Below are 24857 nucleotides of genomic sequence, written 5' to 3' on the forward strand. Positions count from 1 at the left end.
CCCTCATTCCACAAATGAAGAAACTAAAGCCTAAGAAGTTAAGTGAATTGTTCTGGCTTTAACAAGCAGAAGAGCCAACCAACCAAATAAGTTTTCTGATTTCTGATTCTTTTCACTAGGTCACTGATTTGGTATCTTAAATCCATTAATCAAGAAATAAAAATAAGCTAATATCAACTTCCAAATTATTCCAAAAGTATTACATCAGCTTCAACCTAGGCCAAGGGAAGAATAAGCTAGCAAGATCCTGGGGTAGTTCTATCATACTATCAAACTACAGTTGCTGAAGGCCATATGCCAATGATAGAAAGTAGAGAGCATTAATCATAGAGCAAATCCATTGCACAAATGAAATCACAACCTAAGACCACCAGGAAACCTCCATCAAAGCTGGACTGAGAAAACTACAATTTTTATCAGTAGCCAATGAGGATTAAGGAAAGTAAGAGCTGTGAAATCACTTCAACCTTCAACTAGTCCCTTTAAGCAATGTCCCATATGCTTTTACCAGTTTTCCTTCAACATACTATAATAAGTATCTAGGATTTATAAAGCACTTTATAATTTTTTAAAATTTTATTTATGAGTTCCCTAAGAACTAAGAGATATTATCATTCCTATTTCATATGTGAGGCAACTGGTTAAGAGAGGTTGTAATTTGCCCATGGATATTTTATAAAAGGTGGGATGTGAATCTAGTTTCTTGCTTGAAAGTCTAGTCGGGGCCCTATCTGCTACAAAGCACTGACCCTAACCAATGTATCTTTTATCATATTAGGTATATGTCTTCAATGTGATTTGTTTTACTTTGAGCTTTGTCATAACACCACTTAGTATGGTGCCTTTCAGAAAGTAGATCAGAACACTAGCCCTAAGTCAGAAGGGCCCAAGTTTAAATCTGGCCTCAGACACTTACTAGCTGTGCAATGTTGGGCAAGTCACTTAACTCCAACTGCCTCCAAAAGAATGAAGCTAGGGGAACTTAACTGACTGAACTGAAAATTGCTCTTACCATTCACAATGGGCAATAAAAACATCTTTATTTTGAGAAATATGCATCAATGTCATTTAGATGTTTATATATCTGACTTGTGGCAATTCTTATTTTACCAATAAGGAAGCAGTGGTCCCAAAGAAGTTCCAAATAGCTGAAAGACCCATATTAACCAACTCTAAATAATTTTAAAAGACCAAATGATCTATAAAATTCAAATGCAAATAAAGCTCCTCACTCTTTAACTATGAAAATATGTTGGACTTTAATTTGAAGTCATATTTCTAGAGTTCGCCATATTAAAATATATTCTTCCTCTTTCCAACTTATCTAAAACATTTATTCCAACCCTTTGGTTTCCAAGTACCTTTTCTCCCCGAAGCCTTTCCTGTCAACTCTCTTCTTGGTAATATTATTCTCTTTTCTCTGAATTTTCATGGTATTTATTGTCCACATCACTTATATCTAGGGATTTGATTTAAAACTATCTTTTCTTAATGAATTATTTCATTATGTAAGTTTCTGTAATTTTGACTAGATGTTTTAGTTCCTAAAGATAAAAACTATGTTTTACTTACTTTGTATTTTCTTAAATGCATAGAATTGGTAAGAACAAAGCACATACTCAATAAGAACTTTCTAAATTACTATTTTGATAATTTTTTTCTGGATATTTTTTGTCTAAATATTTAATTTAGAAAGCTGATATCCATCTATTTACTGATAGACATAAAAACTTTCAGTTCCACAAACAGTTTAAATAGGTCACAATAAACTTAATTTTAGGAAAACAACATGTTCTCTCTTCCCCTAGGGATCACTAAAAAGATCTGAGACCCACAAAAGTCATCCCTCACACTATGCCCAAAGACTTCATTCTACCAGTGGAGAAAAACTAAGTACAACTGTTCAACATTAAGGTAACAAGATCTGATATTTATTTATTAGAAAATGGCAATTTAACTTAAAAGACAATCTTCTTTGTTACAAAAAAATCAAAAATATGGGGGGGAGGGGAATTTAGAGTCCTGCCTTTCTTAGAAAGCTAACTTAAAATTAAGTCTGTAAATAGCTATTAGCTGGCCCCGCTAGGAAAAAACAGCATCATTTCAATATGGAGTTTGAGGACACACACACACACACACACGAAGAAAAAAAGAAAAGAATTTGTAATGTGAATCCCAGACCTGTTACTGTAATTGTGGTATGAAATGAGGTAGTTGGTATAAATGATATCTAATATCTCATTTCTAGCTATGAAACACAAGTCTATTATCCCAAACTATCCTCTCTTTGATATGATCCATGGTCTGAAGGAAAAACTTCATAGGTCACTAGTAGCAGACAGAATAACAGATGACAAAACCAAGTGAAAACTGAAGAGACCTAGGAAACTGTCGGGAGCAAAAGGGCCTTTGGAAGAGGAGATTATGGAGGCTCCATTCTTTTACACTACCCCAATCATGAAATAGGTAACACCTGACTGAGACCTGAAATGTTAATGATACTTACGATTGTACAGAGTGATGATGTGTAAGCAGTTCAGCAACTGCCTCTTGTACTCGTGGATTCTCTTCACATGAACATCAAACATCGAGGATGGATTTATTTTCACCTTGTATTTCTCCTCTAGGAAGGCAGAAAACTTCAATTTGTTTTCCTGAGGAGGAGAAAACAGAGGGAAGCCTTTGACTTTTTCCTGATTTCCTTTTTGCCTGGTAAATACTATAATGCTGCCCAAATGATAGCTTTGAGGATTCAGCTATTCCTATTCCCTATAGGATAATTCCCTATAATTTTTGATTCAGCCCTGATACAACATCTTCATTCATTTTGCTAGAAATGCAACACAGATGGAAAAATTCATAGGTAGTCAAAGAAGAGGAAGGGAGGCAGAATAATGTAAGGCTTGAAGATCAGTAGTGAGATGAAAAGATTAGACCAAAAAGCAAGTGCAGAAAGGGATGCCAAAATAAAAAGGAACCACTGAATGGTAGGAAAAAAATGTGAATAACAAAAATTGAAGAGTTAAGAGAAAGAGGAAAAGAAAATGACAATTTTAAAATAGAAAGTATTACTAGCATTACATTAAGTTAAACATTTAGAAAAGAGAAATCAATTTTGCACTATAATTTTTTTTTAATGGAAAAAACACCATCAGATATAAATCAATGAGGCAAGAATTCTGTTGTGTTTTCTTCAAGGTAACTATATGTGGATTGTTTTTGGTTTGAAAGGCTTCAAATTACATAAATTCAGCTTTTTTACTAAAACTGCCAAAGGTCACACTGTCAGTAAATTTTTAAGATTAAACCTGCCTATACCAAGAGACCACTGAGATATACTTTTCATTTTATTTTTTTAATTATAGCTTTTTATTTTCAAAATATATACATCGATAATTTTTGACATCCACCCCTACAAAACCCTGTGTTCTAATTTTCCCCTCCCTTTCTTCCACTCTCTCCCCCAGTTAACAAGTGATCCAATATATGTTAAACATTCTATACATAATTCCACAAATATCATGCTGCACAAAAAATCAGATCAAAAAGGAAAAAAATGAAAACAACAACAACAACAAAAAAAAAAAATGCAAGCAAACCACAACAAAAAGAGTGAACATACTATGTTGTGGTCCATATTCAGTTCTCACTCTCATTTCTCTGGGTCATCATAAGACCATTAGAACTGGTCTGAATCACCTCATTGTTGTCAAGAGCCATGTCCATTAGAATTGATATACTTTTTAACCAACAAAGCACATAGTCTAAACTACTATTATTCAGTGATTTTCCATAGCTATAGTATAACTTCACTTCAAAGTAAAATTTGTGCCTCTTAATTTGACAAACATTGGAGGCATCTAGATGGCAAAGTGGACAAAGCAAAAGATTTGGAGTCAGGAAGATCTGAGTTTGAATCCTGCCTCAGTTGTTTACTGATCTGAGTTCAAATTCAGCCTGAGACAATTATGAACTGTGTGACCCCAGGCAAGTCACTTAATCTCTTCTTGCCTCAGTTTCCTGATCTGTAAAATGAGATACCAGCACCTATTTCAGGGGGCTGCTATGAGGATCACATGAGATAATTTATATAGGGTAGTTTGCAAATCTAGAGATAAAAAGACAAAAACAAAATGTCCCTGCCCTCAAGGAGCACAGCTCTCCTTCACATTCCAGGGGGATATAGCATAAAAGTAAAAAATTAAAAGAATATGTTAAGCAATACAAAACAATTTCAAGAGGAAGACAGTGTAAATACCTATGGGCATAAAGAAAAGTTTAACATAGGGGGACACCTAAGCCATGCTTTGAAAGAAAGAAGGGATTCTGAGAGAAATGAGGAGGGAGTGATATCCAAATATGAGAAAATTAATTGTGAAAAGGCCAGGAATGGAAGATGGAAATAGCTAACAGTCCAGTTTGGATGGGAACTTAAAAAATATGAAAAAGAATAATGTGAAATAATAATGAGAAGGATAGGTGGATGCCAAACTGCAGATCATTTTAGTGAAATGTATATTTCTCCCAGAGTCCAAAGGAAACCAATGAAGAGTGGGAGAATGACGTGGTCATACCTGTGCTTTAAAATATCAAATTTGGCAACTATGTGAATGAACTGACAAGAGACTGGAAGCAGAGAAGCAATTGCAACAGTTTATTTGGAAGGTGATAGAGGCCTAAGGGTTTAAACAAAGGGAAAAGAAGCAGACAATTTCAAAAAATATTACAAAAGCAAAACAGGTCAGATTTATGAACTGATTCTAGATATCAATGGGAGTTAAGGGAAAGGAAATAATCAAGATTAATATTATTGTTAATTAAGATTACAAATCTGAGTGACTAAAAGGATTGTTGTGACTCAATAGAAATAGGGAGGTTTGGCAAAGGAGTGAATTCTTCCCCTCATGTATTAATTAGAAATAAGAGAACAAAGTTCTCAGCAAAAAACATATTTATTCACCAATCTGAATAAAGTGGTTGCTCAATGTTTTTTTTTTTTTTCAACTGAAGCTATTACTATAGTCCAAAGGAGTAAGTGAATCACAAAGTTTCAAATGATTTCATAATTTGTATATGCTAAAAACCATTTGGGAGTTAGGGGGAAAAGATGGGAATTAGAGTAATTTAAAGTGAGAAAATTCCAGGAAAACTTTATTCACACTATTATTACCTGTTTGACTTTGGCCACATCCCTGATGAATCCTTCATCATTGACCAAAGGTAAAAGCTTCTTCAGCTGACTTAAATTAGTGAGAAAATCTTCTCCAATTCTCTAGAGAAATGCAAAAAGAATTGTTAAAGCAGTTGTGCTTTTTGATAAACTAACATAATCAACATGGCATTCTTATTAATGAAACAACCATTTGATGCATTTCCCTAATTTTCACATCCTTTTATAAGTGCCTACTCCAAGTTACTTAATTAGCTAATAAAGCAGGTGCTTCCACACACATTAAATTCAGTAACTAATGGAGGCTGATGTTTTCTCCTACATTTGAACCAAAGATTGTAATCTTACCATGCACTCAGTGCTACAAACTTTAGAGCAAGTCACTATACCTACTATTAGTAAAAATAAACTGCCCAATTCAAAGATGAGAAATTTTTTTCAATTTCAAATATAGACTTAAAGCAAAAAGAACCACTATTATACCCTCTCAATTAGAAGAATAACCAAGATCTAATCCTGCCATGTTCTAAAACTGCTCTCATTTCTATTATCTGTGAGTCTTAAGAGTAACCATTATAAACTCACCTCCACAATGATCTCTGCTAGACCTGGATTGCACAACAGTAGCCATCTTCTGGGAGTAATACCATTAGTCTTGTTCTGGAACTTCTCTGGTTCTAGTTCATAAAAATCTTTAAAACTAAAAGATAAAAGAAATAAGGAAAGGTCATAAAATGGTTTTGTTTGCAACGGATAAGAAAGAACTCCCAAGCAAGACTCTTTTTTTTTGCTTAAAAAAAGGCCTCCAAACTCAAACATACATAAAACACCTAAGACAGAACTTCTAAAATTATCACCCTCCATCAGCAAAACTTCATTTATGTAAGCATAAGTATGACTCGTAAAGGTAAAAATGCCAAGGTACTATGGCATGTATTCTTTACTCAGATTAAACAAATCTGAGTAGGGCACCACTTTCTTGGTGAAAGAAAGATCTGACTATGTATATTATATATATAATCTCCCTCACTAGTGGAACTTCTTGGGGGCAAGGACATTTTTTCTTGGTATACTTAGCACAGTTACTTGCACATAAAAGTCATTTAATAGATATTGAGTTGAGGTGAACATTGTTTTCAGGCATGAAAAGAAATATAGATAGGTTATATCATTGTGGCATAGTGTGAAGTGTAAGATATTTGGAGCCAGAAGACCTGGGGGTTCCAATCTGGACTCTACTTACTATCTGAGTTTCTTAGACAAGTCACTGATTTCTATTAGTCTCAATTTTATCATTAATAAAATTAGAGTTAGTCCAGATTATCTCCAAGGTCCCTTCCAGTAGGAATGTTCTATGGTCTATATGAGAAAGACAACAAGTCTCTTACCTATTAGTATTCCAGAACAGGGTAAAACAAACTGATGGTCTCAATTATTTGTGGGCCAAAGTCTAATGTTAGCCATCATCTTGACAGAGGCTTCCCTTAGCCACAATGTCAAGAGAAGCAAAGGAGGATAAGAGGGTTGGAAGAATTCCTGCCCACCTGATGAGATGGTTTGAGTTTAGGGATAGAGAGGCAAACACATGTTACTGGTTAACACTTCGGCCACTTGTACCATAGCATCATCAGTCTTAATGGAGAAATACAAGAACTTTCATTTGAGGTTTGACCCTTAAAGATATGTAACTTTATGCCAATACTTAAATCTTGGATGTTCCTAACCTGCCTCCTCTACTCTACTGAACTAAGTATGTATTTCATTATGTAAATTGATTGTTTTGTATGTATGGTTCAATTCATATGGCATTCTTGGTGACACAGAAGTGGATTAAATTAAAGGCATGTGCCCAAATTTAAATTTAATACATGCACTGTCCAGGCACTCACACAGAATGTTTCACAATTTCTGAGTGAATTCTTGCTACTCCGTTGACAGCGTGGGACCCAATCACACAAAGATGGGCCATGTTAATCCTCTTACAGTCTCCTTCCTCAATCACAGACATCCTCCTCAGTCGGTCCACATCACCAGGAAACATGGCGGCTACATTCTGTTACCAAGATATAGAGAAACATTAGTGACTTCCCTCTCTGAACCTAAAGCTAACAAGAATAATGAAATATCCCATGCTCCATATAAATCCACAGAAAGGATTTTCAGCTTCTTCCTCCTAAATCACAGAGCATGATAGAGAAAAATGACAGGCAAATATTCCCAAATACCTTAGGAGAGTTGACCATATCACACCAACTCAATAGATTCTAAATGTTACTAAATATTTTCATCATTCCCAGACAGAAATTTTAAAAATTTAAAAAACAGACTTAAGACTAAAATTTTAAAGTATCTACATTTTGCTTTTTTCATAAGGTATAGTAGTTAAAATATAGAATTTTGAGTCAAAAATACTGATTTCAAATCTTCCCTTTAATATTTGCTAGCTGTATGACTCAAGGCAAACCACTTAGTCTTATATGCTGAAGTAATTCCCTTAAACTTATCTATTAAGTTGCTGACAGATTACAAATGTGTAGAAAAAGAGAAATCCCACACTACAAATTTCCTATGCTGTCAAAAACCACACATTCTTCATGCATGAAGTGATATATGCAGGACAGAAACCTGTTGCCATAACAAGGGATAAAAACTAAATCAGTCTACAGTAGGTAGTCCAAGTCCAGTGTTTCATTAGGTATGAGATTCCTTCTGACTGCAGGGGGAAAAAAAGAAATGAAAACATTCTAAACAGAGTTCCTACTTTAATATTATGGCAGCCATTTCAGAATTCTATTAGTAGTAGGGAGCTGCATCAGGAGGTCTATAGCTTGACGATTAATTAAGTACCCCTAACAGTACTAGAAGAATACTCCTAAATATATTCTGGTGGCTAAAATAACCTATAGCCTTTTACATCAACTCTTAGAATTCATTTAAAGGAGAATAAGTGGAAAGTAATTCTCTACCAAGACCAAGTCATATTCTATTTTCCTCCCTCCCTTCCCCCTCAAGTCATCCCTTACATCCAAGTGCTTCTGATTAACGGCGTAGATAATCTCCAGGTGTCTTGGCAGTAGCTTCTCAAACATTGAGACCGGCCATCGCTCCAGAGCCTCGGGAAGGACAGTGTGGTTGGTGTAGGCACATGTTTTTTTGGTGATCTCCCAGGCCTAAAATGCAGATTAGAAGACTTAAATTAATGGCAAGGAAAAAATGTCACCTCTTTCTTCAGCAAGCTAAGACAAATGAGAACTCACAAGGGAAGATTGGAGAGATCCAACTGAGAGGATGGGAAAGCTGCCCCTGTCTACAGGCTCAGACTGAGGCTACACTGCCCTCTCCTGCAGGCTAAGGGGTATAGCAAGGCTGCCCAACCACAGGCATTTCAGAGAGAATACCTACAAAACGCAGGGCGTTTATGGCCGAGATGGGTGGTTCTGGTACTCTATAAAGGCAGGAAAATTCCAAGGAGGATTTCACACAGTTTGATCATTTCTTTCCTAAGGGAAAAGAATCTACGACTGGAGCTTCAAGGCCCCCGATATCTGGGTCATGAGACCCAAATACACTGTTACTTACTCTGAGGGTTCTTCCAATTAATTCTCTACTAAATAACAAAATGAAAGATTCAATGTGTCAGAATCCTTCTCCACTCCCCAAGGAGCCGCTTTTCTACTACCCTCATACTACTCAACAAGCCTTCCCTTCCTATCATTCAAAAGAAATACTTAGGAATTTTTCTCCTTGCCTGCCTTTCTCCCAAGCCCTCTTAACATCAATTACAGTCCTGCCTCCTATCTCACAGAATCAAGATGGGAAGTAATTGAGAAATTCACACAGCAATGGTAGTATTTAGATAAGCCCAAGTAGTCGAGCTACGCTTTCAGAACAGAGAAAGCACCCACCTTCTTTCCCTGGTCCCACCAGCATGTCTTGTTCTTACCTTATCCCAATCCACCTTTTCGACATCTACTAGGATTCTCATGAGCTCTGGAATAGAGAGTGCTGGATGGGTATCATTGAGCTGAATGGCAACCTGGAATTGAAATCAACAATTTTGTGCCACATTCCTATCTTTCTTTTGTAGTTTAGCACAAAGATCACAACAGAAACAATGGGAGTTATTGACAAGAAATTCAACTATAGCAAATGAACCCTAGGTTGTCAGGAAGCCCAGGACGGAGGTAATAATTTAACATGACATCTAGGACACTAATCTGCTACTTTGCCAGGAATGTGAGTTGAGGATTAAAGAGAAAAAAGCAGCTTTTTCCTCCTGGCAGTAATACCACTGTCTGAAGAGAAATATCTGGAGATGGGACACAAGATTCTAAGCTGGAGCTGGAAGGCATCTCTGAGGTAATCTAGGCCAATTCCTTCATTTTATAAATGAGAAAATTCAGGAAGGAAAAGCTCAGTAAAGTCAAGTAGATCATTTCAAGTCATACAAATGATAAGTGGCAGAATTGGAATTTGTATCTAGATTCCAAATTCCAAATCCAAAACTCATCTCACTGTATCACAACTCCCTATATCTATTTCAATATATATGAAAATAGCATATTTTGTCATACAGTCATTTTTTAGTTATGTCTGGCTCTCTGTTACCCCTTTGGGGGTTTGCCATTTCCTTCTCCACTCATTTCACAGATGAGGAAACTGAGGCAAACTGGGTTAAACCCAAGGTCACACAACTAGCAAGTGACTAAGGCTGTATTTGTATTCTTAAATCCAGGCCCAGCACTTTATCCACTGAACCATTTGGCTTTCCCATATACAAGAACAATGGATGATAAGTGTCCTGTGAGGCTAATTCATCATCATTTTGATGTTCGTGAATAGTTATCAATAAGAGGATGAATAAACATCTATAGTAATTTCTTTTTCTTAAAGTATTTCATTTGTGATTCTGAATATTTAAGTAATTTTCTAAAACACAATTTCTTTTATTTAATTTTGTTAATTTCTGTCTCCAAAAAATTTTTTATTATTAAAGTCTTTTATTTTCAAAACAAAAGCATAATTTTCAACATTCATACTTCCAAAACCTTGTGTTCCAAATTTTTTTCCCTTTACTTCCCCCTCATTCTCTCCCGTAAAGGGCAAGTAATCCAATATATGCTAAACAAGACATAATTTCTTTTTTAAAAAAAAAGGAAACAATAATCACATCATTTTCCAAATACACTGGGATTTTCCAACATAAGTTAAAAAAGGCCAAGGAAACAAATTTTCCTCCTTAACCTCAGCTACTAGGGTAAGATACTGACATAAGCAAGGGAGATTTCCAGGAAAGTAATCAAGTGGACAGAAAGCTTAGACGAAGAAGTAGGTTTTCTGCATTTGTCCTTGCATTCAATAATAGACAATGAAATGAATGCTGTGGTGTGAATTGTTCATTTGAAGTGGGACTACAGACACATTACATTGTGCAGAGAACAAAGCTAAAAAAAATTGGCAGTTACAAAGAATTTAGGTCCAAGTTTACCTTGTCTGGGAAAGTTTCAAAACAGGTTCTCACTGGATCCCGGCAGCCAAATTTGGAAGATTTGAAGCGGCGAATGATATCTTGGAGAGTGGCAGCCACCACAAAGTACTCTTGTTTCAGTCGAAGCTCCTTTCCTTCAAAAAACTGTATAGAAAGAAGTCTCTCTGTAATTTGGGCTCTGCTGAAGAGGCAGAAGTAAAGTGGCCATTTATAGCATTGTGGCTAAACCCTGGAGGAGCCGTGGGCCAGCTAAAGCTTGGCCATCACATTGATAGGGACAATCATGGTAACAACAAGGCTGTGTAATACTTTTCCAAAGTTGCCAAAGTGTGCGACATATCCCACTTGTGCCGAACAGTTCTGTAAGGTGATCAATGATATGAATGAGATACTTGCTCTATCCATTCTCCCAATGGATTCCAAAGTGAAGAATAATCTCAAGAAGGCTATGGTGTGACCCCAATGTCTCTGTGATCAGCGGCTGGCAGGGGAGGAGGATGAGTGGACCCTCACTTTCTCCAAAATACCTATCTTGCTGCATTTCACATCTACTCTTATTTCCTTCATTTCTTTTTTTGCTGAGACTATTAGGGCTAAGTGACTTGCCCAGGGTCACACAGCCAGGAAAGAGTAAGTGTCTGAGGAAAGATTTGAACTCAGGTCCTCCTGACTCCAGGGGCTCTACCCACTGCACCATCTAGCTGTCCCTTCTACCCTTATTTCCAAACTCCCCTTTGCTCTACCCACTTCTTCTGCTGTACAAATCCCCAAACACACACACACACACACACACACACACACACACACACACACACACACACACACACACACACTCTCTCTCTCTCTCTCTCTCTCTCTCTCTCTCTCTCTTTCTCTCTCTCGCTCTCTCTCTCTCTTCTTTAAGTCAGGTGTGTATATCTCAAGAGAGTTGAGAGTTATAACCTAACCCTGACCTGAAAGTCACAGTCGTAACTATGCAAGGACCTCTGGGAAAGCTCCTTTTGGCTGCAGCAAATGCCTTCTGGAAGGCAAGTCAGCCCTCTAGGGCAGCAAAGCCTCGGCCCCTCCCCCTTTCTCATCCTCTGGCGTCAGAGTCTCTTACAGGATGCATGGGCATGGACTGGTAGTGATAGATCAGGCAAGACATTTAACCCTCTATGCCTCAGTTTTCTCACCAATAAAATGGCAATTTTATACCTTACAACAGCACCTATCTCACAAAGTTGTTGTGAGAACCAAATGAGATAACACATGTAAAGGATTTTGCAAAGTTATTATATAAATGCTGGCTGTTGTTTTGGTATCTTGCCTTACACCATTCACAAACTCAATATTATCCTGGACAACTCATTCTCACTCACCTCAAACATCCACTCTGTTGCCAAATCTTGTCCTTTCTATGGCCACCTCTTGAATCTGTCTTCTCTCTACTCACACAAGCACCAGCCTAGGTCAAACTCTCATTATCCTGAAATACTGCAAAGGCTTCCTACTTGATTTCTAGGTCCCTCCCCCATTCCTAGCCTACATCGTCAATCTAATTTTCCTATTCAATACATTCTAGCAATTCCCGATGGACCTTGGGATCAACTGCTATTTCATCTTTAACCTCTCCTTTCGAAATTTCAATTTGTGTTTTATAATGTACATAATAACTAATATAGTGGTATGTGCACATAATTCTAATTTCAAAGTAAGCAAAATATGTACCTATGTATGCATGTATTCAAAAATTTTTTACAGATAAAGGCATACAATCAAAAAAGTTTTAGAGATTATTACTGCTCCATAACATGTTACCCTGAAGCTAAAATTCCATAAAATTCTATACCTCTTCTCTAACCGTTATGGTGGTCTGAAAACCCTCTAAGATATCCCATTCCAAAAGCTTCCAAGACTCTTCTGTTACTGTTATCCTTTTTTTCCCATCTGGGATAGAAGATTAAGGTTGGAGTTAAGAGCAAACTTATCAAATTCCCTGGCTAACCATAAAACCTTTACAAGAAATCAAGTTTTCCTTACAGATCTACTACCTGAAGAAAAATAAAGCCATCAAATAGTTAATCTTAAGAATAATGAGTATTTAAAAAAAAAAAAAAAAAACCTCAATTGCCACAATGAATACTCCAAAAAAAATGGAGCCATCTACTATAAATAATTATATTAACAATCAAACTAATACATCTTCAAAACACTGTTCTCTTCCTAGCAAAAGCAGAACTTACATGGCAATAGGAAACTTGCACACATCAGTGAAGCCAGGGACAACTTACTTAATAAATGAAAAAAGTGAAGGCCAAATATTTTAGGAACTTGACCAAAAATCATAAATGGATCAATGCTAGGACCCAGAGTATAGGTTAAGAGCCAAAGAGGTTTAGTTTCATGCTCTTTAAAAGCCTCAAAAAAAGATCCAACAAGAGTCACTTCAAAAAGAGATGAAAATATATGACAATAAGGCTGCTAGAATGTGAGAAAAAAGCACAAATAGACTCAAAATGCATAGGAAAGCAATACTGTTAACGATTTATAAACTCCTCTAAATTGGTATTAATGTGACACTGACACAAATGAAAAGCACAAAGGTCAGCAAACTCAAGGCCTACTGACCTCTGAAGATTTCAAAACTTTGCATTTCAATTTTTATTCACTTGAAAGATGTGCAGTGCTCCCAACATGATACATCAAAGTCCTGTGATTTTATCACATCACTTTCACTGCCATAGATTACAATCTGTCTACAATTCCTAGGCTGAATGTTGCCTAAGGGGTCAGAGAGCCAAAGAGATTTACCCACTGATATAGAGTCAGTGTATTTGAACTAGTCCTTCCTGATTTCAATTCTATTCCCTGCAGTGCAATGTTGGTATATAAAGCTAATAATCAATATATTTGTAATGCCGCTAATATGTTTTCATTCTAATAAAACTAAAATAAATTACTACTCACATTATCATTTGGATACAAGACCCGGGAGATGTTTTCAGCCAGGTTTCTATCCAGGACAGCTTCAATATAGTCTCCCACATTAACTAGAGGAAAAGAAATCTCATTAGCATGAATATGAGTTTTTTTCAAATTACTAATATAGCTTTATCAGATGAGGACATTATTATCTACTAACCTCTATGTTCTTATAACAGTCCAAGTCAAAGAAACATTTCTCAATAGTATGCCATTATAAGTCAAAACTAATTTTTTACCTTCATTTTAGGCCCATCTTTAAAAGAGTAAACCGTTTGTGTAAAATTCTTGAAGACAAGAGATGACAATTAATTAATAATGAGCTCAAGCTAATTGTGAAGACCAAAATTTGTCTAGTTCTGTGAATCTGGCATGCCAAAATATGAAATGAACTGGGGAGATAATTTTTTAATTTAAAATAATTTTTAATTATTATGATTATTATTACTATCATTTTTGCAAAGCAACTGATGTTAAGTGACTTGCCCAGGGTCACACTGCCAGTAAGTGTTAGGTGTTTGAGGCCAGATTTTAACTCGGATCTTTCTGACTTCGGGGCCAGTGCTGCATCCACTGTGCCATTCAACTGCTTCTTGTGGAAACTGTTTATGCTTCATTTGGAAAAAAAAATTATTTCTTAAGTATAAATAAATTCTCTCTCTAAAACTTAAAAAGTTTTAGTTACTTATATTAGTTTATTTAGTTTATTTAGCCTTAAAAATAAGGTTAATTTGAAACCTTTCTAGTTATATAGGCTGTACAAAGAACCTTCTGCACTTCAAAATAAACTCCACTTATAGATAAGGATAAAGAGAATAAAATGATGAAAATCTGGCCCAATTCTGAAGAATGTGATAGTAAAGGATTAAGTGGTGAACATCTAGAATGACCCAATTATAACTAAGGACAGGCATTACACCTGTGATATCATTCGTATTGTGAACTTCCTTTCCTAATGCAGGTGAATTACAAGTAATACCTTCTCTGCAACTTACAGTTTCCTAGAGAGATTAAGTGACTTGTCTCAGGATCACAAGGCCTGTATGTGTCAAAAGCAGTATATTCCTAAATCCAAGGCCAGCTCTCTATACATTAAAGTTGGACCCAGGTTTAAAATCAAATTTTCTATCTCAAAGTATGATAGTCTAAATAAATTAACTGCAAAAAGTATCACAGAAGCAGAGAATTTCAGAGCTGGAAAAGATAAAAGGAATCCTAAAAAAGAATCCTCACTACAAAATATATAGTTAAGTGATTTTAATTGAAGACTTATTATTCTCCAAAACAGCCAACTTTTGGCAAGAACTAACTGCTAGCAAGTAATTTGTTTAGTTCTGTCCTCTAAGTCCAAATATAAGTAACTAATCCTTCTATGTGACAATCCCTTTAGCACAGAAAGATGGCTATCATGTCTACTTTCTCATGAAGTTCTTTCATCTGCAGTACCGTTCCTTCTTTTGCCATGAGCTTAAAGCTCTTTAGCATCATAGCTGCCCTTCTCTGGATGTTCTTCAGAAGCCTAATGTACTTGTTAAAACTACAATGCCTAAAATTGAACCCAATATGATAAGCTATATCTTGTTTTAATGTAGCCTTAGATTGCATTAATTTTAAGCTCATGGTTCATCAAAAATTGTAGATCTTTTTCAGATGAACAACTATTCTAGCCTATATTTGTGAAAGTGATTTTTCAAACATAAATTACTCATTTCTTTTACTTATTTAAATTTCCTATTTGTGAATTTCTTATTTGTTGGGAAAAACAAAAAAACTCAATTTTTTGAATACTAATGCTAAATATCCCAATTTACCAGAACATAACTCTCTACCTCTTGTTGACATTCACTTCTATAATAACCCAATGACTAATACCCATGCAAAATAAATACCTCCCTATTTTGTACCTTATTGTTAAAATTGTTTCTTATCAATCTGTGTATATTTTAAAGAACAATAAAGGAATTTTAAGAACAAAATAAAAAACGCTTTACAAAAAGGTGCCCAATTATTGCTTATGTCTCAAATCAAGAGGAGAAAGGAAAAGACAGTTTATTATTGATGAAATATAATTACAATAATATGACACTCACATTCCTGAAGGTTGAAATCATTGGGCGCCTTAGCAGACCATAACCTCATTGTGTTAACAGTGTTATTTTTGTATCCTGGCACTGGGGTATCGTAAGGCATTGCAAGCACCACCTGTAAAGCAGAAGCCATTCCTTGTCTTTCGTTTTATCAAGTTTAAGAATCAAGGACAACTAAAAAATCCACTTCATTAATGACTTTTCATAATCTTGATGTTCTAGAGAATTGCTTCTTTTATTTAATGAAGATGGAAAACGATAACCATAAAAAAGAACTGTGATATGAAAACAAATAACTTAAATAAAACTAATTTTTAAAAATTTTAAATTTTAAAAATTTTCCATAAATACGTTTAATAAATATTTACATATAAATAAAACTAATTTTTAAAAAGACTGCCAGCAAGATTAGCCAAAATTTCTGAAAATTTCCAATGAAGTAAATGAATACATATTACTTAATAGTTGAAGAAATTGCATCACTGAGAAGTCAAGTATGTTGACATGTAATCATTTATGATAAAACTAACATTTATGTAGATTTGTAGGGTAGAAGAGAGACTTGGGGAGGTATGGCAGCTCTGCTCAGTTTCGTACCATTAACAAATAAGAGAGTCAAATCCAGAGCCTGTTTTTTTTTTAAAACACAAATCCAAGACACTTCCAGCTTTATAACACTGAACTTACTACATACAGCAATGCCCCCCCCCCAATTAAGATGAAGTAGATATGTATTAGAATTCAACAATCACAGCACCCCCATGTTATTTTGTGCTGAGGTCCCAGTGGACCGGATCTAATTTTCCCTTTTTTGCTGTCACAAAGTGGAAGCTATGGAACAGGAGAGGAATTTAAGGTTCATTACAAGTGACTCCCTTGTCCAACTGGGCAGTTTCTTAGGTGCTGTTCCACTGGAAATCTGACATCTACAACAATTTATTTTTTCCCACTTTCTACTCCAATTTAAGATGAACCCTCTATCTCTGTCAAAAAATGCCAAAAAAAAAAAAAAGAAAATGTCAAACTTCAATGATAAACATGATAATACATGTAACTGCTACTTCATTGCTAGCAGCCCCTAATGAACTATAAAGAGGGGCTTCCTTTGCATGTTGAAGGACTGGCTTTCTCTCTCCTAACCATTTGCTTCTAAGTGAAAATGTCTGAGTTACAGGAAAAAAAGAATGCCTTATCTATCCTTTGATGCTTTGAACTAAACCCTCCATGGCTGCAACAGACCTCATCGAGCACACAGGACCATGGTACAATAAAGCTATATAACTACATCTTTATATCTGATTTATTTAATTCTGTCTTGTCTGACCCTACTTTTCTCCAAGGGTTATAATACCTGAGTATCCAACCACTTCACGCCATCTGCAGTATGCTCCACTCGGCCATAGAAATGCACGGGAAGCATGTATTCGGGACGAGCCTTTTCCCAAGGGTTGCCATAACGTAGCCAATCATCAGCTTCTTCAACCTAAAACAAAACAAAAAATACTCAGCAATTATTTTCCTCCTCTAAAACTAGAATAATCTTTATTGTGTTTTGTATCATCCCTGGGGCATTGATATATATTCCCAAAATTAAGATATGTTGGTGAAATTTGCCTAAAATGTATAACAACTGTTTTTTAAATTGATCTTCTATGGATTCTCAAAGAATGTAAAGATTTCTTTTTAAATGAGATACTTCACATTCTGTTTTTGCATTCTTTATATAGTTGGTCTCATAACTTTCTGGCTTCCCCTTGCCCAATTCTAATTTTCAAGGAGTTGTTTTCTTCCTTAAGATTCTGGTTCTCCGTTTCCAGTTGATTGACTTTCTTTTCATAATTGTCTTGTTTTTCTTGAATTATTCTTTTTTATTTTTCTTTAACCTCTTCATTTGATTCTTGAATCATTTGATTCTTTGATTTGGGGGGCAGATGTTTTTCTAATTCTGTATTCTCCTTTGAAGACAAAACCTGGACTTCTCTCTTCCCATAGGTAACTTTCTCACTTTTTCCTTCACATGCTTCTTTGTTTATTGAGAAGAGATTGTCAGTGTTATCACCTCAAATTTTCATTTGTGGGAGATGGTGCCTTTGGCCTCAGGTCCTCCTTCAGTTTTACAACCCCGCACTCCCCTCACTCCCTCCCATGTAAGGGTCCACAGCCACCTCCCTGCCTCGCTGCTTCTGCTTTCATAAAGCCTACATTTACAACACACAATTAGACCTGGCATCCCTTATAAGCAATACTGCTCTCAATCTTCCCCATGTCTGGGAGGTGAAAATTCCCAGAGTGGGGACTGGGGCTACTTCCCAGACCAGCTAGTCTGAGGGCTAGCCACTTGTAACCTGAAGGTGTTAACACTTCACAGGAGCCACACCTCCGTCCTGGTATTCTGTTGTCTGAGGAGGGCCTCTGTTCTGCCCCAACCCCTGCTTACTTTTTTACCTCTCTACACTCACTCTGAGGAGCTATTCTATCTCCATTTGTGGGGGAGATCTGGGAACTTTGTATTTTCTGACCTACTCTATCTTCCCAGAAAACTCTCTGCCTTTCATCTTTTCTTAGCAAAATAATATTCCATAACAGAAAAGAAAAAGTGTTGCTAATATTTTTGTATATGAGTCCTTTCCTTTCTCTGATCTCTTTGGGGTATAAAAGCAGTGGTATCATTGGGTACAAAGAAAGCCATGCTCAGTTTAATGACTTTTGGGATCTAGTTCTAAATTGTTTTCTAAAATGGTTAGATCAACTGACAGACTCACAGTTTCTCCCACAATTATAATTCTATTCAGTTACCTTTGACCATCTGATTTGTCTCAAATTTTGTGGTTTTATTTTGCATTGCTCTTATTAGTGATTTAGAGCATTTTTTAACATGGATGTTGACAGTCTGACATTCTTTGGAGAAATGCATGTTCATTGCTTTTGACATATTTTTAAAATTGAGAAATGGAAAAAAAAAATTAAAAATTTAAATTAAAAAACAAAAAAAAGATAAAATTGAGAAATGGTTCTTATTCCATAATTTAGCGTATAAATATTTTACACGTGTGTGTGTGTATGTGTGTGTGTGTGTGTATGTGTGTGTGTGTGTGTATTTATATGTCATATATATAGTTATTTATACGTCATATATGTAAGAGTTGATAGAGTATGTTCTTTCCCTTTTTTGGCAAAAAAATGTAATATTGTAATTAGCTATTCCTTCAATGTTTGCAAGAATTTATTAGTCAAAGTATCCAGTTCTATGGGGGGTTTTTTTGTTTAATTTTAATTTGGGAGTTAAATCTTTAAAGCTGTTCAATTTCTATTTCTAATGTGGATTAGCAAAAATAAAAAAGTATCAAGCTCAAATTTCTTCTTCATTTGTTGCAATTTTTCCTGTTTAATATTGGCTATTTTTAAAACATTAGATTATCTAATGACATCCATTATTATTTTTTAAATCTAATTTTATTTCAAGTTTTTATTTTTAAAATTTACATTCCTTGTTGGAGGGGATGCGGGAAAACTGGGACACTGATGCATTGTTGGAGTTGTGAACATTCTGGAGAGCAATCTGGAATTATGCCCAAAAAGTTATCAAACTGTACATACCCTTTGATCCAGCAGTGTTACTTCTGGGCTTATATCCCAAAGAAATACTAAAGAAGGGAAAGGGACCTGTATGTGCCAAAATGTTTGTGGCAGCCCTATTGTAGTGGCCAGAAATTGGATAATGAATGGATGCCCATCAATTAGAGATTGGTTGGTAAATTGTAGTATATGAATGTTATGGAATATTATTGTTCTGTAAGAAATGACCAGCAGGATGAATACAGAGAGGCCTGGAGAGACTTACATGAACTGATGCTGAGAGAAATGAGGAGAACCAGGAGATCATTATATACCTCAACAATGATACTGTATGAGGATGTATTCTGATGGAAGTGGATTTCTTTGACAAAGAGACCTAACTCAGTTTCAATTGATCAACGATGGATAGAAGCAGCTACACCCAAAGAAAGAACACTGGGAATGAATGTAAACTGTCTGCATTTTTGTTTTCTTCCCGGGTTATTTATACCTTCTGAATCCAATTCTCCCTGTGCAACAAGAGAACTGTTCGGTTCTGCAAACATATATTGTATCTAGGATATACTGTGACATATTTAACATATATAGGACTACTTGCCATCTGAGGGAGGAGGTGGAGGGAGGGAGGGGAAAAATCGGAACAGAAGTGAGTGCAAGGGACATTGTTGTAAAAAATTACCTGGGCATGGGTTCTGTCAATAAAAAGTTAGTATAAAAAAAAATTTACATTCTTATTAGCTTCATAGAGGTTTCATCTCAAGTTGTATACACTTACTATGATTTGTTCTTTGGCCCACTAATTCTACAGGAGTTATTTATGTTTGATTCTTTTCTTCAAAGGCCCTTTAATGACCATCATTTCTCTCATTATTATAAATAAAGCTTTAATACTTCTTATTTTTCTGTATTTTTATGAACTTGTATCTTGGCATACAATCAGTATTTTTTGTAAAAGTGTCATATATAGGTCAGTAAGGTGATAAAGAGATAAGTAAATTGTAGCAACTTTGCTAGGAAAACAGACTTAGATGCCTTTCATATCCATGTATAAAATTACAAGACAGCAAGGTGATATATCCTTTTCATATATATATACATATGTATATATATATATATATATGTTATGTCTATTCAGTTCTATTTTCATTCAACTATCTCCACAAATTTATCATATTTGACTTTTCTAAATTTTTACTTAGGCCCTTAACTTTTTTCTTTTTGGTTAGATTTGTCTTAATTTTGAAAGAAGCAAACTAATAGCCTGAAATGATTTTTGCTGTTTACTTCTCTCTATAATTTAACTAACTTGTCCTTTAAGTACTGAGATGGTATATTATTTGGTATATACATATTAAATATCAGTCATTTTACTATCTACATTTTACTACTACATCATTTACTACTATCTACATTTTAATGTATATACATCATTTTGCTATCTGAAGTTCCCTTAAATATGTCATTTTCCTGCTAACTCTCTTAACAGTTATTTTTGCTGTTTTCTGACACGATTGCTATTCTTCCTTTTCTGAATTTATTTGAAACAATGTTTTGCTACAACTCTTTATTCGGTGTGAATCTTCTTTTGCGCGCGCGCACGCGCGCACACACACACACACACACACAGAGTGTTAAAATTATATAATCATTTATATGTTTATTGAAATTAAATTTCTACTCAATACCTCCTCTGGATATAAAGGTCTCTCTAAGTTGTCAAGGTTATACTTACCAGGGCTAAGAAACTAAAAAGCTTTTGAGTACAAGTTTAGTGATGGAATTTAACAGTTAATTCTGCTGCTGTCAGGGACCTGAGTTCAGAAGAAGTTGATAAGACATGGTCCTAGGGTGATGCATATTTTAGTACCTACCCTTAAATTCACTCTATGAAATTGGAGTTAGTCAAGTAGGATTAATTAATAACCTACCATATGCTAAACACTGTGCTAAGCACTGGGGATACAAAGAAAGTCCATGTTCCTAAGAAGCTCACTATCTAAAGATATAGTAAAGTTATAGAGGAGTTATGAGTGGAGGGAAAAAAATCATTTACAGAATAAGAACCAAAAAGGAGAAGTCTGTTTCTCCTATACAGTTAAGTTATTAAGTGGATTCAAGATTAGAAAAACTCAGATATAACACAAAGGTTTATACTTTGTATAAAACAAGTAAGAGAAAAAGAATACCCAATGACACTCATGCACATGGAAGCTAGACAACGGACATGTTTCTCTTTATAATCTTGGAAATGATTGTGAAGAGAAAATGGTCAGGAACTCATAGTACCAGTGAGTTTCAACATGTACAGAATTGGTAACAACAAAATCCCAGGAAGATAGTGGAAAACTACACAAAGTCAATGGTGATAATTAGAATCCTATTAATATGAAAAGGATATATCATCTTGCTGTCTTGTAATTTTATACATGGGTATAAAAGGCATCCAAGTTTATTTTTCCAGCAAAGTTGCTCTTTCTCACCTTACTAACCTAGCTGGTATGCATTCCTGTTAAATACTATTGCAAAATTCTCAATTCTCAATCTCTTAAATACTATTCTCAAAAATATTCTACTCAAAATATATTCTCATAGTTCCACACCATTACTTCTAGTTAGGCATCAATATAGTATGATCCAATATAGTATGATCAATATAGTATGATCCAAACTACCTGGTCTTCAACACAGATTCTAATTACAACTGAGAATAAACAATGAAAAAAGTTTAAGAGAGTGACCATGATCAGTTTCTAATGATAACAATGGCATGTAACAATAGAAAAAATGTAATTTAGGTATCTGATACCAATTCTACTTTACCCTAGTTTCCTGTGTTTAATTTTATTGGTTAATTGGTCTGTAAACATTCCAGAAGATGAAATAAGTTAGAAGCCAGATTGGAAAATATTGATTTCTTTCTCGAAGATCTTCAATAGAAAAGGAATCAGATAAAGATAAAGTAAATATTTCCCATCTATCAACATACCTGCCAACCATCGATAATTTTCTGATTAAAAATGCCAAATTCGTAACGGATTCCATAACCATAGGCTGCAAGTCCCAATGTAGCCATTGAATCCAGGAAACAAGCTAAAAATGTAAAACAAAAAAATCATTATCAATTTAGAAATACCTACAGAAACTAAATTATTACATCTGACTCTATGTTAACATTAAGCCATTCAAAAGTAAACTATTTACTTTAGGAGGGTATTTTTCAAGTCAGGGATATCTGTAATTCCAGGGAATTGAACAGGATTACAAAGGGTAAATAAATAGATATTGGTGTTAGCACCTATAGAATAGGTTAACTTTATTTTCTTTAGGTCTAACTCTTCCTACCATTTTCCACTTTGATTCCTCCCAAACTTGAAATCTTCTTTTAGTATTTAAAATTTAGACCACAGGAATTATAATCTCAGTAACTTTCTTCAAATCCCACTTTGGCTGCATTTAACCTTTGCAAGGCCTCAGTTTCTTCATATGAAAATAAAATTATTAAATTAGATTATCTTTAAATTTCATTTCAGTGATATAGCCTTTGTTCTGCTGCCACACGAGAGGAAGATGAACAATTTGGGGACTTAAAAATATTTATGTATATTATATATATATATATACATATACATATATATATATATATATATTTGGAACAAATGTCATAGGATGTCATTAGGCTTAGCTTAGCTTCAGAGTCTAAAAAGCTCTTAGCTTTTTTCTGTCAGCGAAAAGCAAAATCCAAGTCAACTTAGGGACAGAAGGTTTTTTTTTTTGCTGAATGGATGAATATCAGCATCATTTAGACTTTATGGTGTAAATTAGAAAATTTATAGAATTTTCACTCTTTAAATTCTAAATGATACGATCTCTGAATTTTCTACCTTAAGAAACCTTGATTTCACAAAGGCATGTGATGGTCTTTCATGACATGACTAAGATGGACAAAATGTGAGCTGAACTATTTATAATAGAATTGGGTGAATTCGCAACCAGTTGAACAATCATGCCCCAAAATTGCTGATTAATACATGGACAACTTAGACAATGTGTTCAAGTACACAATAGATAGCATTTTAGGCACTACCTAAAGGCAATAAACATAGATCCAGAACTGATTAGAAAGAGAAATATAAGTGGGATTACATATAATGATCGAATAGTGATCAATGTCACAAAAGCCCACCACTTTAACTTGAATGGACTCCTAGTGATGCTGCGTGGCTTCAAATAATAGAATACCACAATCTCAAAAGAAGTTCAATTGCAAGTGAATCAAAATAAAATACAAGATTATACACAGTAGGTATATGCAAACTATGAAGCCACCAACAATGATAATTTTGCAAGTGATAAGTGATTAAATCATCAATCTTATGTGTTACCAGAAAATTGTGTGGGGTTTTTTATATAACACAGGAGCTAACAGCAAATCCAAGAGCTATGTTCAAAGCAAGAGATTTTAAAAGAATCAGAAGAATTTTAATCTGTTGAGTGGATTTTCTATGGGGAATATATAGGAAAATAACAGAATCTCAGAGTTGGACAAGATCAAGAATTAAAGAAAAAGACATACAGAATGAAAAGGTAAGGATAGGCAGTTGTCTAAACTGAAAGAACATACTGGTAAGATCAGAGATTCATTAATGTACTGAAGTACAGATTAATTTAAAAGGCAATTTTTAGACTTTAAAGGGAATAGCTGAGGGAGCCCTTGTAAAAGGTGGCAATGTGTCCTTCCTCATTTCACTACAAAAGGAAATGTGTATGCATTTTTGCATATTTAGATACACTTAAAAATATTAAAGTACAAAAAGGAAATCATATCACATTATACCTGTAATATAGCTCTATTTTCTTAAACTACAAAAGCCACATTAAATATTAAAAAATGAGAAAAACTTATAAGCATTTCATCTCAACAGTTTGATTGAAAGATAACAAATTGAAAGAAAATAGCATCTTCAAAAGGAAAGCCATGGTATCCCATGACAATTTACTCAATTTTTTCATTCAATATACATTGCCTAACTCTGCCAATTTATTGTGCCAATAAATGCTTTTTAGTATCTGAACCCAGAAGTATTGGCCCAACATATAGAACTGGTACAAGTTACTATTTCATCCTATGACAATAGTTAAACGAGATAAAAACTGGTATGAAAAGAACCAAATGGCATGGAAGCCAAGGACACTAAAATCTGATGATAATGAACCAAGTGGCTAAATGGAACTGTGAAAGCTGTTACTTCATTTTCTTCCCAATTTCTTCGTGGTAGGGAGATGTAGCAACATTCTAAGGATTACTGACTTTTGAAACACAGAAATTATCTGAAGAAAATTCCTTACAAAATAGATTTAGTGAAATGGAAAAAGCACATACCTCCTTACAAAACAGATTTGACAAAATGGAAATGAAAACTCCTTGAAAAACAGAGAATTTGTGAAATGGGAAAAAAAAATCCCCTGAACAAAACAACTCATTTAAAAATTGGCCAAATACAAAAGGAACTAAAAAACAAATAAACAAAAAAAAAAGAATTAATGACTTTTTAGCTCAGAAATAGGTCAGACC

The 24857-nt window shown here is 34.8% G+C and overlaps 1 protein-coding gene across 1 annotated transcript in view; it reads right to left on the bottom strand.

Moving 5' to 3' along the window:
• Positions 1-24857, bottom strand: part of PYGB (glycogen phosphorylase B) — a 70677-nt gene that overhangs the window by 18976 nt on the left and 26844 nt on the right. The window contains exons 4-14 of the mRNA XM_051975820.1: positions 22272-22375; positions 17061-17192; positions 15713-15824; positions 13608-13690; positions 10659-10802; positions 9114-9206; positions 8194-8340; positions 7060-7223; positions 5756-5870; positions 5171-5272; positions 2507-2654 (exon numbers count right to left, since the gene is read on the bottom strand). Coding sequence (XP_051831780.1) covers positions 2507-2654; positions 5171-5272; positions 5756-5870; positions 7060-7223; positions 8194-8340; positions 9114-9206; positions 10659-10802; positions 13608-13690; positions 15713-15824; positions 17061-17192; positions 22272-22375 — 1344 coding nt within the window. The remainder of the gene's footprint in view (positions 1-2506; positions 2655-5170; positions 5273-5755; positions 5871-7059; positions 7224-8193; positions 8341-9113; positions 9207-10658; positions 10803-13607; positions 13691-15712; positions 15825-17060; positions 17193-22271; positions 22376-24857) is intronic.

This window comes from Antechinus flavipes, chromosome 2, assembly GCF_016432865.1.
Source record: "Antechinus flavipes isolate AdamAnt ecotype Samford, QLD, Australia chromosome 2, AdamAnt_v2, whole genome shotgun sequence".
Lineage (NCBI taxonomy): Eukaryota > Metazoa > Chordata > Mammalia > Dasyuromorphia > Dasyuridae > Antechinus > Antechinus flavipes.